Source organism: Haliotis asinina, chromosome 10 (genome assembly GCF_037392515.1).
Source record: "Haliotis asinina isolate JCU_RB_2024 chromosome 10, JCU_Hal_asi_v2, whole genome shotgun sequence".
Taxonomy (NCBI): Eukaryota; Metazoa; Mollusca; class Gastropoda; order Lepetellida; family Haliotidae; genus Haliotis; species Haliotis asinina.
The window spans coordinates 52,683,194-52,701,007 of NC_090289.1; the positions used below are offsets into that span (position 1 = coordinate 52,683,194).

A 17,814-nucleotide genomic window follows, 5' to 3' on the forward strand; every position below is an offset into this window, starting at 1 on the left:
GCTTATTTTGTTCAAATTTGACATGTACGTGCTCAGCCCCGCGTTGGGCGCCGATGTAGCATCCACAATATTTCCGAGTCCCGTGCTGGGATTCGAACGATGGACCTTCTGATCCGAAGACGGACTCCTTGTCCACATGACCAAAGAGGTCAACCCCGTCAGCAAGCTGAGTAGGTGAAGAAGCCATACGTGGCATGAATACACGCACAGCTACAAGCTACACAGTGTTTCGGGCCACATTTTGATTATGCGTGGAAAGATGTACTGAAAGGCTGTGTGACAGGTTTAGAGAAAAAAAACAATAACATTCGCTTATGCACATTAAATTGTCATTTGACGGACCCATGGAAATCCGAGATAGAGCGGGTCTCCAGTAACCCATGCTTGCCCAAAAAGGGGAATATGTTAAGAGGCGACTAACGGGATTTGGTGATCAGGCTCGCTGACATGGTTGACACACGTGTAGTCGGTTCCCATGTGCGCAGATCGATGCGCATGCTGTTGATCACTGGAATGTCTGACCCAGACACGATTATTCACTGACCGTCGCCATATATCTGGAATATTGCAAGTGCGGCGTAACTACCTACCTAGCTCACTCACTCACTCACTCAGTTGACGAGTATGGCCGGTATATAATCAAGCCAGGGGCATGTAACCCCGTGAGTGATATACTGACCAACACCTCAGGGTATTTTTTTTATAAGAGAAACATACAAAAAGCATCACGTTCCCTACATTCTACGTTTGGTCAGTCTATTATGCAAACTGAAAAAGCTATTGAAGTAGTGTTTGTTTATAAGTAGGTGGGTAGGTACATCGGTATAAAAGCATGTTTGCTTCCTTCACTGAGTAGACATTCTTTGAGGGGCATTTAGAAGTGAAATACATAATGAAGGAGTAAGCATTAACTCCGAAACGTTGTGTACTCATAATAAAGAAGTTGATATCCATAAAAATCTTCATTCTTAGGTAGAATGAAGGAGTAAGCATTAACTCCGAAACATTGTGTACTCATAATAAAGAAGTTGATATCCATAAAATCTTCATTCTTAGGCAGGATGAAGGAGTAAGCATTAACTCCGAAACGTTGTGTACTCATAATAAAGAAGTTGATATCCATAAAATCTTCATTCTTAGGTAGAATGAAGGAGTAAGCATTAACTCCGAAACGTTGTGTACTCATAATAAAGAAGCTGATATCCATAAAAATCTTCATTCTTAGGTAGAATGAAGGAGTAAGCATTAACTCCGAAACGTTGTGTACTCATAATAAAGAAGTTGATATCCATAAAATCTTCATTCTTAGGCAGGATGAAGGAGTAAGCATTAACTCCGAAACGTTGTGTACTCATAATAAAGAAGCTGATATCCATAAAAATCTTCATTCTTAGGTAGAATGAAGGAGTAAGCATTAACTCCGAAACGTTGTGTACTCATAATAAAGAAGTTGATATCCATAAAATCTCCATTCTAAGGCAGGATGAAGGAGTAAGCATTAACTCCGAAACGTAGTGTACTCATAATAGAGAAGTTGATATCCATAAAATCTTCATTCTTAGGTAGAATGAAGGAGTAAGCATTAACTCCGAAACGTTGTGTACTCATAATAAAGAAGTTGATATCCATAAAATCTTCATTCTTAGGTAGAATGAAGGAGTAAGCATTAACTCCGAAACGTTGTGTACTCATAATAAAGAAGTTGATATCCATAAAATCTTCATTCTTAGGCAGGATGAAGGAGTAAGCATTAACTCCGAGACGTTGTGTACTCATAATAGAGAAGTTGATATCCATAAAATCTTCATTCTTAGGTAGGATGAAGGAGTAAGCATTAACTCCGAAACGTTGTGTACTCATAATAAAGAAGTTGATATCCATACAATCTTCATTCTTAGGCAGGATGAAGGAGTAAGCATTAACTCCGAAACGTTGTGTACTCATAATAAAGAAGTTGATATCCATAAAATCTTCATTCTTAGGCAGGATGAAGGAGTAAGCATTAACTCCGAAACGTTGTGTACTCATAATAAAGAAGTTGATATCCATAAAATCTTCATTCTTAGGTAGGATGAAGGAGTAAGCATTAACTCCGAAACGTAGTGTACTCATAATAAAGAAGTGGATATCCATAAAATCTTCATTCTTAGGCAGGATGAAGGAGTAAGCATTAACTCCGAAACGTTGTGTACTCATAATAAAGAAGTTGATATCCATAAAATCTTCATTCTTAGGTAGGATGAAGGAGTAAGCATTAACTCCGAAACGTTGTGTACTCATAATAAAGAAGTTGATATCCATAAAATCTTCATTCTTAGGTAGGATGAAGGAGTAAGCATTAACTCCGAAACGTAGTGTACTCATAATAGAGAAGTTGATATCCATAAAATCTTCATTCTTAGGTAGGATGAAGGAGTAAGCATTGACTCCGAAACGTTGTGTACTCATAATAAAGAAGTTGATATCCATAAAATCTTCATTCTTAGGTAGAATGAAGGAGTAAGCATTAACTCCGAAACGTTGTGTACTCATAATAAAGAAGTTGATATCCATACAATCTTCATTCTAAGGCAGGATGAAGGAGTAAGCATTAACTCCGAAACGTTGTGTACTCATAATAAAGAAGTTGATATCCATAAAATCTTCATTCTTAGGTAGAATGAAGGAGTAAGCATTAACTCCGAAACGTTGTGTACTCATAATACAGACGTTGATATCCATAAAATCTTCATTCTAAGGCAGGATGAAGGAGTAAGCATTAACTCCGAAACGTTGTGTACTCATAATAAAGAAGTTGATATCCATGCAATCTTCATTCTTAGGTAGGATGAAGGAGTAAGCATTGACTCCGAAACGTAGTGTACTCATAATAAAGAAGTTGATATCCATACAATCTTCATTCTTAGGTAGGATGAAGGAGTAAGCATTGACTCCGAAACGTTGTGTACTCATAATAATGAAGTTGATATCCATAAAATCTTCATTCTTAGGTAGGATGAAGGAGTAAGCATTAACTCCGAAACGTAGTGTACTCATAATAAAGAAGTTGATATCCATAAAATCTTCATTCTTAGGTAGAATAAAGGAGTAAGCATTAACTCCGAAACGTAGTGTAATCATAATAAAGAAGTTGATATCCATAAAATCTTCAGAATAGACATTGTTCAAAATTAGTCCGAGAAAAGTATTCATACATACGGCATTCTTCATCATGAAAATAATAGTTATGGTACTCTGGCATGAGGTGGCAGCGTAAGACTGTATTACGGATTTGTTTCTCTGGATTTTATGAAAGAAATGGACGTTTAAACTGAAAGCAAATTAATATATGGCATTCAGTCGACGACATAGAAGTGCTATAGTTCGTTCTTAGGGCAAATGTATCACGACCACGCTTTTGGCTAGCTAGTCACGTGACGCGTAATTTGTCCCCGCAAAATGGCCGCGCACATAAGCCGACTCGTGCGTATCGGCTGTCATCAGGTGAATGACATTTGCGTACCATTTGTTATGTTGATTACTGTGTGTCCTTTTTGTTATTTGATCAATGTCTTTCTCTTTCCCATTCGTTTGTTAAACATTGATTTCTTGAGCAGCTCGCAGCGAGCGTGGAAACAGATACCCCTGTTTTCGTGCACTTGTTGCACGTCCTCTTCTTTTCGGTTGACACTATTACCAGACTATATTCCACTGGTTGCAAGACTTAATATTATTGAACTACATACTGCTATTGATCTCTAACCCACACTTGATTAACTAGGCTTGCCCTTTTTTTTATAGATTCGGCTTTGAGAAAATTACCCATATAAAGGATTCTTTGGGTTGAACACCTTTTCCCGATTCACGGCCTGCATTCAGTTAGTAGTACCCAAGAAATTTATATATGTTTTAAAAAAACATTTTTGATCGCTTCACTGATTTCTAATGGCTGGTTGTTTCATGGAGTTGTTTGTCAGAACGGGATATCCAGAAACATTCGCCCTTGAATGCATGGATAAATAATAACAGAATTTCATTGTCACATTTACAGCTTTGCAACGATGTTGCTTAGATATTTTTTAACTATATTCTTTGACTATTTTTGCACAATACAGTTTTCAGGTTTCAGTTGTTGTAGTTTGTGGTAACTTTTGAGTAACTATTGCAAGCCTTTGTCATCTGCTCCAGTATCCTTCCCAGTATCAGACTCAGTATCTTTTAACAGCCCCACATGCTCATACTTATTTAGTTTTCTTTTCAGAAAATATTAAGCTGTCAAGTGGTATCAAGATGTTCTGTGCCTGTCATATCCCAGTGTGCACCCGCTGTGTGTGTACTTCAGGTGCGATACCCATCAAGTAAACACTTCAACCCAAAGTTCCGGAAACTCCGGAGGAAGAAGGTTATGAAGGTAAGGCTGGCTGCACCAAGCCCTGCCAAGACAGGCAACAAAACACACAGGTTAAAAAATCGCATCGCCACACGCCCAGAACAAGTCAGTTTTCATTATGGGCAATCAAACAAGGGTATCTTACTTACTAGATAATTACAGCTTGCAGTCTCAAACTGCAAATAAACTTGAATTTCATTTCATATCTGCTCAAAATGTAGCTATTGAATTTCCCAATGATATTAAAGGTCACATGCAACCAAAAAATCGAACATAGTTAAAACTCTTTTATCGCTTATTCATGACATATAATATACATTGATACTTTAAAGAAACAAATAAACACAATTATAAGCGTACAATCGCGATTCAAAAGTGCAATATTTTGTACTTGGGCTTACTTCCCCCGAAACGAAGCCCTCGGGAGACTGAACCCAGTCATAGCGGGTGGATATGCACTCAAGTGTAACAACGGCTTCTGATTGGCTGTTTCATTTCCTGATATGCTGAGAGTTCATTGTGTGTACAGAAAGATGATCTGTTTGATGGGCATTATAGAAGTATAGCGAGTCACAAGAAAGTAAGATTCTTTATGGATAACAACTTATTTTTGTGTACTTGATGCGTCGTTTCAGTATAGATTCATATACTGTTGTCAAACAAAACCATATACACTAAAAGAAGTCGTTATCTATGAAGAATGTACATAGAGATGTTTGGTTTAGAAAATACATGTTCTCTGAATTTGCGCTCGATCCAATAAAAAATCATGTCAGTAGAGATTGTAAACTACTGCGTGGCTGGAATCTGTCATTCGTCCAAGTACAAAGCAGGACTTGAAACTGACAAGAGTTTGCACCAGTTTCCGTCAAGTCCATCATCCGAAAAAAATGAATGTAGTTTGTTTCCAACCCACAGACATAAAAACATGTCATGTGTATCACACGTGCCTAATTACATAATGTGGCAGACATGGGACACGGGTGCACGAGTCATAAATCAACTTATTTTCTTTATGTCGTATAGTCTGATAGGTGTTAAGTTCAAATTGCACGTGGTCAATAATTGAAGCTGTGTATTGCATGTTGCCTTTAGCAGACAGGCAGACAGACATATAGGTGTGAATAAACCAGACACTGAGCTTTCTCTGTGACAGAGACTGCTTACCACAATCAACAAGTTGTTTTACGTAACGAGTAGATTATTTACTTGTTTGTGTACACAACCAAGATTAGACTACTGCTCACGACGCTGGGCATGCATACTGTTTCAAGCTCCGTGAACCTATTCACTGCGCATGCGTCATGGACGCAGCGCAGCACAGCTGTTGAAACCAGTTTTCCGCCCAGCACTGGGGGGAATTTAGTGAAATGTTTGAACTCCGATTTCGCGGGCTTTTTTTCATCGCGTTTTTTTTTTCAACTTTATAGGTTGAATTGACATTTTTTATGATTTGTTTCAGTAAGTGCATACCTAAAGGTATCAGAATCTGCAAAGTTGTGTTTTACGTTGCATGTGACCTTTAAAGTAGAGTTATCTTACTTTACTATTGATCACTTCTTAATTGATAGTCCAGTAAACATTAACATCAAATACTATGTTGATGAATTCATTCATAATTACATCATAATTACCTGCTTTAAGTCACTGTGGCAAGTGGCTTTCAAATTATTTTTTGGAACCCGTGAAACGCTTCACTGAGCACTCACTGGCCAGGGTCTGTGTGGTAGCCTAAAGGTTAAATCATTCACTCATGACTCTCTAAGATGAATTCCTCACATGGCTGTAATGTGTGAAACCCATCTTCCATACCATAATATTGCTGGGAAATTGCTAAAAGTGACCCAGAACCACTCTCACATGCACACGCACATGCGCACACACATGCACACACAGACACACGCACACTTACTCTCACTGATAGATTCCAGATACTGACATTGTGTGGAACTCACATGCTTGTCCATGGCATGTAGGTTACAAGCTACATGGTGATCTCTTGATCAAGTTTAGAAAACTCAAACATGCTTTTGATAGTCATCTGTAATGATCTAATTTCATGATCTGTTATGCTGGAATGGCTTTGCAAAAATGTCTGTTACTTTAGATCAACCATACACCTATGGCTGTTGTTTCAGATTGACTTGCCAGACTATGGAAAGGTGATGAAAGACAGGAACATGTCAGCTGATGAGAAGCACAAACAAATGAAGGAAGACAAAATTCCACCACCACGAATATTTCAAGAGAGACCCATCAATATTAGCTGCACATGTGAGTTACCTCCCTTCCACAATGACAGGGACGTATGCACAGCAAGTTATGTATAGTACCATGAGGAGGACTGTTTCAAATTCCGTAAGAAATAATGTAAATTTTGACTTTCCATGTTATTACCTCCCATGCCTCAGGTTTAGTATTACAAAATACTTGTCAAACCTTTTTAAGTCTACATATCATAATAACAATATAAGGAATCCATTACATAATTACAAATAGCCAGTGGGATAGCACACAGTCTAGGACAACTCAGTTAAAGTTTTGATTTATTAGTGTACACTATGCCTCTGATTAAAAATAGTCATCCCTTGCCATAACACGTCTTGGGGTTCACAGATGACCCCCCTGCAGTCTTAGATATCCACGTTACAGTACCCATTACATATTGTGGAACAAAGGCCAAGTAAAATCGTATTGTTCAAGGACATAACAAAACTGTCATTTCATGTATTTCATGTATTGTGCTCAGAAAGTGAAAAGAAACAAACTTTGAAAATGAAAATATTTATATGTACGGCAAACTTGCAATAAAAAATCAATAGACGTGATAATTTGATTGTTGTTCCTGTTTTTCTACCTGTTATTCAACTAGCCAAAAATAAGGATCAGCTGTGCACAGATGTTTTGCTCCAATATACCAATGTTTTCAGTTAAAAACGATCCGATAATATTACATCAAAGAATTTCTTTTCCATTATGAGGATAATTTATATGTTTAACCAGTTATTGTAACAGATATATTATTTATTGCTATTATATTAGTATGTAATGCATGTTTTCCACAAACATATTTAACGTAACAATGTACACAGGCCCTTACCTGTCTGGATACATTTTATGTAGACAGTTTGACAAGTCACCACTGACTTCCCGCAGTACTTGCAACTTTGATTGTAAAAACAAAATTTTGGCTACTTAATTGTCAAAAATGACTTCAATGAATCAATAGCATGGGTCTCTGAGTCCATGGATTACAGGGCTGTAATCTGTTTGTGATTGCTAAGGATAATGTGAAATTGGTGCTATTGGCGTAAGCGAAAAACGGACCCTCACGAATGTAGTAAGTGGAGGTTGTACACATATGGAATGAGGTGATACCATTTCTCTCACAGTGTCTCCGTTGTTACTGTCAACAGTTTTAATGAATACAAATGGGATTGAATTTAATCAAATAAAATGTGTTTTCTGACACCATGCATTCTCGGATGACTGTGTTTACCCATGCTATAGGGTGAAGTGTTGCATCACAGCAAACACTGTAGGTACTCGACTGGTGGCATGTCTTGTCTTTTGTAAGTTACTGCGATATTTCGCTGTTCGCATTACTATTATTGAGCAAACCCTGAATGTTTCGAGCATCTGAAAAACAATGGCTATGTACGATCAACGAAGAACGTTATTGCAAGGGATGACTGTAATCCGAGTAATGATTTTTCTATGTAGCTTTATGTAGTTTTTGTATGTGGTTTACATTAACAAAGCATGGAGTTACATCTGAACGTAACTTAAAATAACAACATGAACTTTCACTTATAAACTGACAGTGACGTCACTCTATTGTTCTCAGGGGACCTTCAAATCTGATACAGTCTCACCTCCTTGGACAATTATCTAAATAATGTCCCTTTGATCTGGCCTTATCTTAAAGAACAAGTCAAATGTTTAGTTCTCTTTTAACATTACAAATTTGCATATGGATGACTTCAGGTTTGTCTTAAGCAAAACATCAATTTGTTTCTTTAAAAAAAAAAAGCTTGATTAAGTAATACAGAGTGATTAAAAGTTGTCAAAAATTGTCTGCTTCGCACTCACCCGCCAACGAAAACACAGACAGATTGCATAACCCTGTCACCAGGGGACTGCAGCGAACCGGTGTGATGTCATGTGAGGAAGGACTTTCAGTTAGTGGATAGTAAATGTGTAGCAAACTTGACTATTTGCTGATTTCTTGACTTCAAGAAAGGCATGCGGAATTGTTAGGTTGCTGTCAAAATGCGACCAGGTGTCGGGTAATGGTGTCACCATAAACAGATTTCCAAAGGACCCCTCAGTTCATGCTAAATATGTGGTTTGTGAGTGCGAAGCGAGCATTAGGGAACCCTGTGCATATTAAATCAGGTTCTTGGACACCTACCCCATTTCAAGATGCTGTTTAGATTTGTTGTCATGAAGTTTAAAAATCAAAACTGTTTACGAGTTGTAGTAATGATTGATAAAGGATTTTGAACGACACAATTTGTAGCATAACGATTTCGTCCTCGGATATTTGACTACAAGTAGAAAGTAGTTTAGATTTTGTAACTTGGTAAAAACAATCCTAAATACCATTTATTCTCAGACTGGCGGATGTTGTCAAAAAGGTCGATTTAAGATACTTAAATTTCGAAATGAGTAGTTTTCATGACAGAGTTTCATTTATAACAATGTTAATAAATGATTTATGTATTTGTACCCCCCAAGTATATGTGATTTAATAATCTCCCCCTACCCCCAAACTTTTACTTGTTTTGAAGATTGATCCTCCTATGTCTCTCTCTCTTTCTCTGAATATGATCGTAAAATATGACATTACTGACAATTTCCAACATGTAGTACTGGCTTGCTACTTGGCAGTTTTATCCACTAGGCTATGTAAAATCTCTGTATGTTTCTTAGTATGAATTGTGTGTTTCTCGCAAGAAGAGCAGTGCATGCAGCACACATGGATTATTACGCGTGCAAGGCGAGGCGTCTGCTGCCAGTCTCATCCCAGTTTATTTCATCAGTGAATTCCAAATTTTGAAATTATGCATAAAGTATATCTTCAATCTGTTTATAGGTTGATATGACTTGGGCGTTATTGAAAAGTAAGCTCCATTTAATTCGAAAATAGCTGCAGGCCTTTGGCCTTGGGCTTTTCCTGCGGGAAGCGAGCTTACTTTTCAATAATCCCCGCGGGTCATGTTATATCCTGCAAAAAGTTATTCATGTGCACGCAGTAACACTCTATCACTAATGCAGCCTCTTTAAGCTCACGTTTAAAATTGCCTGTGGTACTGAACAAGAAATACAGAATAATTTATGCATTTAAACTTTTATATGACATTATGCAACATTTCAGTTCAGATTCATATACTTCTGTGAAGCAAGTCTGAAGAACTACAGCACAGAACAGATGTATATATGTCTAGATTAACCTAAACAACATGATTGTACACATGAGGGGATTAACTACCATGTTGTTTTTTGTTTATCCCTGTTAGATGTATATACTTTCTAATCATAATATAATAAAAAGTTGTTAATTACTCAATGCCAACAGATCAATTTCTCAATGAACAGATAAACTATCAAATTTTTGTCATTGTGGATAATTTTAGTGGACATTATGATGTTACTGTCTCTGAATCTTCACCATTATTTCAACTGTTCCCCTACTTCTTCTCATTAGTATGCAACACCTAATGGCTTATGAGACAGTACCATCCTCCGTTATGAGACAGTACCATCCTCTGCTATGAGACAGTACTATCCTCTGTTATGAGACAGTACCATCCTCTGTTTAACGTATAGGGAGCCCCCTACCACCACCCCTAGTCTGGTGTTTAAAGTTGGGCGATTTGGAAAAGTATTGGTTGAAGTGTTTGGTCATCAGCCATTGACAGTTTTCATTGTTAATCCCCTACATGGTATTTCAATGGGTTAGCTCTAAAAAGCATTTCTCCTGACCACACCTCCCTCCCCCTTCCTCCCTCAGTGCAGGCAAGGAGATGATATATTGGTGGTGTTGTTGCAGCTGCCATATTTGAACCCTTCGTCCCTCCAGAAGGAGATGGCAAGTCTTCCCTTCTCTCAACTGAGGTCAGTGTACCCTTATCAATCACTTCAGAATGTTTCAGAATAGTACATGTAGAATATGTAACTTTTCTATCACATAATTATGGATTGTTCCAATTTGTCTAATGGGTAAAATATAAAATATATGATAGGACTTGTTGAAATTCTAAGATTTCCATATGATTATCAGCTTTAACGTCCTGTTTTATTGTTGTTACAAGGAAATGATTGTTTGTTTCCTATTTCTGAAGATTGTTTGTTTCTGTTGGACAGGGAGTAAAGCAGAAGTATACAGAGTTTGAGAAGAAAGGCAAGTCGTTTATGGCCCTGCGGAAAGTGCGACAGTTCGAAGATGATTTCGATATTAAGGACTTTGCACAGCAGGCCCAAGACATTCTGATGGAGGCTCAGAAGTGTTTGGAGGAGTAAGAAGACTGTTTAGCCTGTACTGTAGTTGACAGTTGTGCCAGTTTATACAAAAAGAACTCTTTTTTTTTTTTCTTAAAACATGATTTATTTTTTTTTCTTAAAACATGATTTTAGTTGTTATAAAATATTATTTGCTGCATGTGTAAACTTTCGACAGGGAGTCATATTTAGTCATGTTGCCATTTGTCCTGGTGGTGCTGTTGTCTGACCTGTGAAGATCTGGCTTAGATTTGATCTTCAGTAACCCATGGTTGTCATAAGAGGTGACTAACAGGATTGGTTGGTCAGGCTCACTGACTTCATTCAGACGTCATTGTATCCCAATTACATGGAACGATGGTCATGATGTTGATCACTGGATTGTCTGGTCCAGACTGCATTATTTTCAGACCGCCACCATACAGTTAGAATATTGCTGAGTGTGGTGTTAGGCAGCAAACCAACCAACGAACCTCACAATGCTCCTCTCTTTGCTTCAGTGTACGAGGCAACAAGAATCGACTCCATGAACTTGTATCTGAGAAGGGATATGTGGTGGGTATAAGTCATTTATACAGCACTGAAGAAGTTAACTAACCCTGATTAGTTTTTTAGTTAGTTATAAATGTCCTTAATCATAAACTGTTATTTATCCTGACTCATGCTTATTATGCTTATCTTCTCCCTCTATGCGAAGTTAGTGGAACACTTGAAATCCCTTGCAGTTCCCTTATAATTGAAGCGGTTGTACAATACACTCACTCGCTGTGAGCCTCCCATTCCCGCCATTACAATCACATGACCATGCTTTTCACTCTCTCCTACATCGCCCGACGAGGATGGTTGGAGGCACACTTTTGTCCTGATATGGCGTTAAGCTTTTGCCTTAATGTCATATGATCTAAATTATGTTGTATCCCTATTGTTTTTGTGCAAAATTTTTAAACTCTCTTGTGTTTTGGACATATTTTCCATCAACTTGGACTTGGTCTAAGTTGATGAAATCATTATCTCAGTGTAAAGTACAGCTGTGAGCGATTGATCCTCATGTAGTATGTCTTTCATGCAAACCTATTTGTTCTTACCTTTTTTTTTTTTGCTGTGAACTTTGCAAGAAATAATCTGATTCAGAATTTGCATGATGTTTATATTCCATTCAAAGGCATACGAAGGACATACAATATAGGCTCACTAGTCATGTCTAAATCGGTTGATTCTGAGTCTTGTAACCACATGTTGCTAACAGCTGACATTCATCATTTTAGTGATCAGCCAGACGTACCGCAGGAGCATGATCAAGTTACCAGTGAATCAACAAGATCTCAGAAGAGCACATCGTCAGAATCGGGATCGTCTCAAACGAAGAAGTTGAAGTGGGCTTTGTCAAAGATTAAGTCTTCAACTGCCTTCCATTGACTTGCCGAGTGTTCGCACTCATAGATCATGCTACAGCCGCAAGCATTCACTGCCTGCATCCCCCATTCATCAGAGACGCCATCATCATTCATCATCTTCATCAGATGGGTGCGCATTTACAGGACGTAGATGGACATCTCTGATCTTCTTCCTTGAATGAAGCTCTCTTCTCAGACTCAGAGATTACATCATGGATCACGAATGGTTTGAACTTACTCTAACCATCTAAGGACTCCAATGAGGAACATACCGATATGATGAGTCAACATCCATACTTTGATGTTTCGCCGATTGTGCTTTGTCAACAGCCTTTCAGACGGTGACTAAGTATCAGCAACAACACATCCTGGCCTTCAGCGCTCGTCGATTCCCACTTCATCATATGGAGCCCTTTATGAAAGCACCTAAAGCAGACAAATCATGCAAGCTCATCAACGATACTTGCAATAGATCCTACAAGGTGGAAGATAAGTGACTGGCTTAGCTGGACACAACCACGTGGCGTACCTTCTCCTGACTCACCTGTTCAAGGGCTATCAACGAGGCTCTCTTTTCCAAGTTCAGCAACCCGGAGAATAAGGAAGAAACGATGATCCTGTCTGCACTTGTCACTCAGAAGAAGGATCACCAATTCATTTTGGAGCATCTAGCCTCAAGGTCGTTGGATTGAATTTACTATGCCGGCAAGGTCTACTATCAATATCTTCTTGGGGCAACAGCTTTGTTAAACCCTTGTATAGAGCTTCCTGGTCAGCACCCACGGTATTCTACAGCAGAATTGAGGACGTCACCAAATACATTATTCGGGAGTGCACGGAAGGAATGATGATAGTCCATCGACACTTTGACTACTGTCCTCAAGCAGACTTCTCAGTGTTACTCTAACAAGTCAAAGTTCTCCAGGGTTCAGAGCACAAGAGACAAGAAGTACAACACTCGTGACGACAAGGGCTCTTTGCATCGCTCAGCCGGAGGAAACAGGTGCTCCCATGGTTTGGAATGACTGGAGTCTTCCACCCACAGCCGTTCCCATACAACCGTCACAAGTGGGTGGACAGCACTACTGGAGGAATTGGGGACTTCTGTACGAATCTTACATCATGAGCATCCTACGAAATATCTACAAGATCCCACTACAGGCAGCACCACAGCACCTATCTTTCCACTGCCTTTTACTGGACACATCATTAGACAAGTCAACTCAGACTACACTAAGACTTCACCACCAGGCTGCTAACCCAATTTGGATGGCTTGTGAATCTACAGAAATCAGAATTACAGGCAAGATCTTCAATTCCTCGCTATTCAATTCATCACTCCGTTGAACCACATCATCGTCTCAGATGTTCAGTCTGTCAAAATTCAAGCCATGATAGAACAAGCTGTACTCTCTCCATTACTACTACGACAGTGGCAATGTCTACTCGGTCTGCTCACATCAGCACAGGATTTGACCAGACGAGGATGTCTACAATTACATGAATTACAGCGGTTCCCAATTCAGTTTCTCAACATGTTAGATGTGTTGAATCAGAAGCTGGTATGGGGACATGGAGGTCAAGAATGATCCTACATACCATGAGTGGTGCTTAAAACATCGAATAAAAAATATTTCATGTGAATAATTATTAAATATTGGGTTAGAAATCAGGGAGCACAACCAAGTGAGGAAATGGGAGTGTACCTTTGATGATGGCGATATTTAATTTTTGACATGAAAGATATTTTTCAAACCAAAGTGAGGGAAGTGCAATGCCAACCTTTGCTCCCTTTTATGAAGACTGGTTATATTCTCTACGCTGGGCAACCCCATTTACACTACAGTTTGCCTGTGACTGGACATACTTATATGGCAGTCAACAGAATCCAGCATGGCCTGACCAACCCCCATTTCCATCAGATTGTGTAAGCATAATAAGCATGAGTCAAGATAAGGAAAAATATGTAATTTTCTGAATAAAATTTATATTTTATACTTATCCTGACTCATGGCATCAAGCCCTCCTAACCACCCCTCTTTGGCATACTAAAGTCCCAGCAATACTCATGTCGGGCTTATGTGATTCGGAGAGAGTGGCAAGCATGACTGGTCATGTGACTGTATTGGTGGGAAATGGAAGGCGCCTAGTGGGTGATTGTTTTGTACATCCACTGCAATTAGAAAGGAACTGCAAGGGATTTCAAGTGTTCCTCTATCTTTGCATAGAGGGAGAAGATAAGCATAATAAGCATGAGTCATGATAAGTATAAAATATCAATTTCATTCAGAAAATTACATTATTTACAAGAACATTGTATCCACTGATAAGTACTGCTATTGCTTGAGTAGTCATTAACCATGCAGCATCACGGCGACATGAAATGGACTTCATACATTGTACCCGTGTGGTGAAAGAAACAGGCCCCCCAGGCATGACGAACAGACACTTAAACCCAAGGCTTCTCCACACCACAATTATCCACAGATTGCTCACAGTGTTGTTTAGTTTGCTTGTTATCTGTTTGCTACTCTGCACAACATGGATATTTCCTAATTTCCAATGAGTAAGTGATTGTCTCCAACCTGATGTTATGCATTGTATATGCTACTGTAAAAGTACTATATATTCATCTGTGAAAAGACTTGCACTTGGGGGATTTAGGGTAGCCCAGTGGTTAAAATGTTGGCTCGTCATGCTGAAGACATGGTTTGATTCCCATCTTGGCTACAGTGTGTGAAGCTGATTTCTGTCCCCTCACATGACATTGCTGGAATATTGCTAAAAGCAGCATAAAACTAAACTAAATCGCTCACTTGAATTTTTGAAAATGGAACCCCAAATCTTCTGGCAATGCTTGATTACTTGACTAACATCTAATCATGGTATCTGATTTATGCTCAGTGTGCCAGTGTGAGTTTACTGCTCCCAACACAAGAAGTGAATTTTCATAAAAGACTTAAAACATAGAGCTTGGTTTATCCAATAGTTATCTCCCTTGTATGCTTGATATTTGTCCGGGGTATATGTTCCGATAAGTCCCCGTTATGCATCTACGCCTCAGCCCCATGAATTTATTACCTCCCTTGACTGGCTTTTTATCCAAGCAGGTGTTTACAATGGGAAGTTGTGCAAACCAATCACAACTCACTTTCACTTTTTGAATTATCTAACCAATGAAACTTGGCAACACATATAATGCAGAGGTACTCTGGCAAGTTCAGTTATAACTGTGGATTAGCTTAATGGCTACTGTAAGAATGCAGAGCCAGCAGATAGAGTTAACAAAATTATCAGGCTAACAAGTAGATGTATCCAGGGTATAGTGGAGACTTATCAGAACACAGACCCTGGAGATATCGAGGATGACTCACTTCATACCTCTTCCGATGTTATTTTGATGTCTGTTGAGAAAGTTCCACATGGTGTCGGGAGTATCGCTAATTTCATTGAGTGTTTAACAAATAATCTTTTTTACACATACTGTGCTACTGTTACATGATTGTTTTGATGAAGCACTCTCAGATATTTGAATAACTTTATCACTCAGTGAAGGTAGTTTTCAGTTCAAGAAATACATCCGAGTTTTATGGATTGTCAGTTTCTTTATTGCCATGAGTGTCACATTTCATTGTAGATACTAACACCGTTACCAAACATGTGATGATATCAGGATATCAGGGTTAGTACCTACACCAAAAAGTCACACTAATTGCATTATATAGGTTGACTGTCCATAGAACTTGGTTTTCCTTAACCTTTACAACTTCTGAAATGCCTCTCAAGGAAAAAGAAACACTCTTGTTATTGACTACCTTTGAATTCTCTGATACTATCCTGTCAATGTGGTTGTTTCTGCAGGAGATGGTGTGGGGTTTGGAGAACAAAACCTTTCGCTGGGGATTTGTGGAGTCCATCGAGCCGCCCCGTGTGACTCATGTCCGAACAACAGAGGTCCTGGGGAAGGACAACCTGTATGCCCAGGTCACCGTCAGGATGCATACCAAACAGGTCAGTCCACAGCAGCATGGTCAGGTGTTTAGACATGTAGTCAGGGGTGGTCAGGTGTTTACACATGTAGTCCGGGGTGGTCAGGGTGTTTACACATGTAGTCAGGGGTGGTCAGGTGTTTACACATATAGTCGGGGGTGGTCAGGTGTTTACACATATAGTTGGGGGTGGTCAGGTGTTTACACATATAGTCGGGGGTGGTCAGGTGTTTACACATATAGTCGGGGGTGGTCAGGTGTTTATACATATAGTCATTGGTGGTCAGGTGTTTACACATATACTCAAGGGTGGTCCGGCCACAACAGCGTGGTCAGGCATTTCACCATATACTCAGGGGTTACTTAATGTAAGTGGGCTTACAGGGGTGTTATTCATTCCTGTGTGGCTCAACACATCTTCAGGGGTACATTTAGTGGTGAGACGTGCAGCAGCAAGCCGATATGTTCACAAGTGTTATTCATTGGTGTAAGTTCTGTACCAGATATCACCATTCTCATTGTAATTGAACTTTGTTGCAGATCCTTGCTATCTATGACCGATTTGGTCGTCTGATGTATGGCAGTGAGACTATTCCTAAAGACTGTTTAGAGTATGTCGTGTTTGAGAAGCATATTGCAAATGTTTATGGACAATGGAGAGTTCATGGCAAGATAATTCCAGAGTGGATGCCCCCGAGAGAGCCCTTGATAAAGACATATCGTGTACCCAAGTTTGAACCTCTGGAGGAGTTAGAGGAAGACAATTCATCCACCAGTAAGGAGAAGCCGGACAAAGACACTTCTGTGCAGACTGCTGCGTGAGGCAGGCAACCAGTCGTGTAGTATGAGCAGTGTGGTGGAGTATCTGGCCCTGGACAATGTCTGGTAGTGTCACAGGGCAAGCTGGGGCAGTGCTATCTGTCATGTTCACACCCTGTCTGGTGAAGTCCTGCCACAGCACCAGACATCAGTCCTCATGGAGGCTGTGTAATGTCATAAACTGTCATAAATATTTTTTCATGTGCTCGTTGTGTGACATAACAGTATTGACGACTTGCCTATGTCCATGATGGAAGGGGCTCTGTATCCTCAGTTAGACATTCAGCTCTTGTAATGCCCTGGATGAGAAGTGTTGATGATGTTCCTTGACCCCGTAAGACTGTAGGTTATATATTTTCTGTGATGCATCCAGTTGTACTTGGGTGTGCGTTCCTAACGATATACACATGGGTACGAGAGTGTGTGAGAGTTTGTAATAAAGCTGAACAGTAAAGAGTGAGTTTCCTTGTTCTCTTATGCTAAGCTAAAGAAACATTTGATTATGGTGATGACTTATTAGTTACCATAATGTATGTCGTGCTGTTGGTGACAGTGGTTGAGACAGAGCTTCTATCAGAAGCCAAAAGGTCAGCGTTCCATACCCAGTTCGTTATTCAAAATAGTGATGTCCCGTCACCTGTCTGTCACTCCAGGTTTATGCCATAAAACAATGTCTGGGTGTCCCTGTACTGTGTCGGAGTCAGATAGATATTATTAAACTGTGGCATGGCTTTTCTGA

General features: G+C 39.3%; 1 protein-coding gene across 1 annotated transcript; it reads left to right on the plus strand.

Moving 5' to 3' along the window:
• The first annotated feature begins 3,220 nt into the window (after positions 1-3,220).
• Positions 3,221-17,529, plus strand: LOC137297999 (large ribosomal subunit protein mL45-like). The gene is made up of 8 exons (XM_067830017.1): positions 3,221-3,483; positions 4,241-4,390; positions 6,508-6,643; positions 10,425-10,489; positions 10,739-10,890; positions 11,374-11,428; positions 16,129-16,278; positions 16,797-17,529. Exons 1-8 carry the CDS (start codon positions 3,439-3,441, stop codon positions 17,076-17,078), a joined length of 1,035 nt encoding a protein of 344 aa, XP_067686118.1. The 5' UTR covers positions 3,221-3,438; the 3' UTR covers positions 17,079-17,529.
• The last annotated feature ends 285 nt before the right edge of the window (positions 17,530-17,814 follow it).

Bases quoted from the DNA above. Each gene is read 5' to 3' on its own strand.
- LOC137297999 (XM_067830017.1), top strand. From the start codon at position 3,439: ATGGCCGCGCACATAAGCCGACTCGTGCGTATCGGCTGTCATCAG. The intron at 4,391-6,507 runs GTAAGGCTGGCT...CTGTTGTTTCAG, and splicing joins GGAGGAAGAAGGTTATGAAG to ATTGACTTGCCAGACTATGG. The intron at 16,279-16,796 runs GTCAGTCCACAG...ACTTTGTTGCAG, and splicing joins TCAGGATGCATACCAAACAG to ATCCTTGCTATCTATGACCG.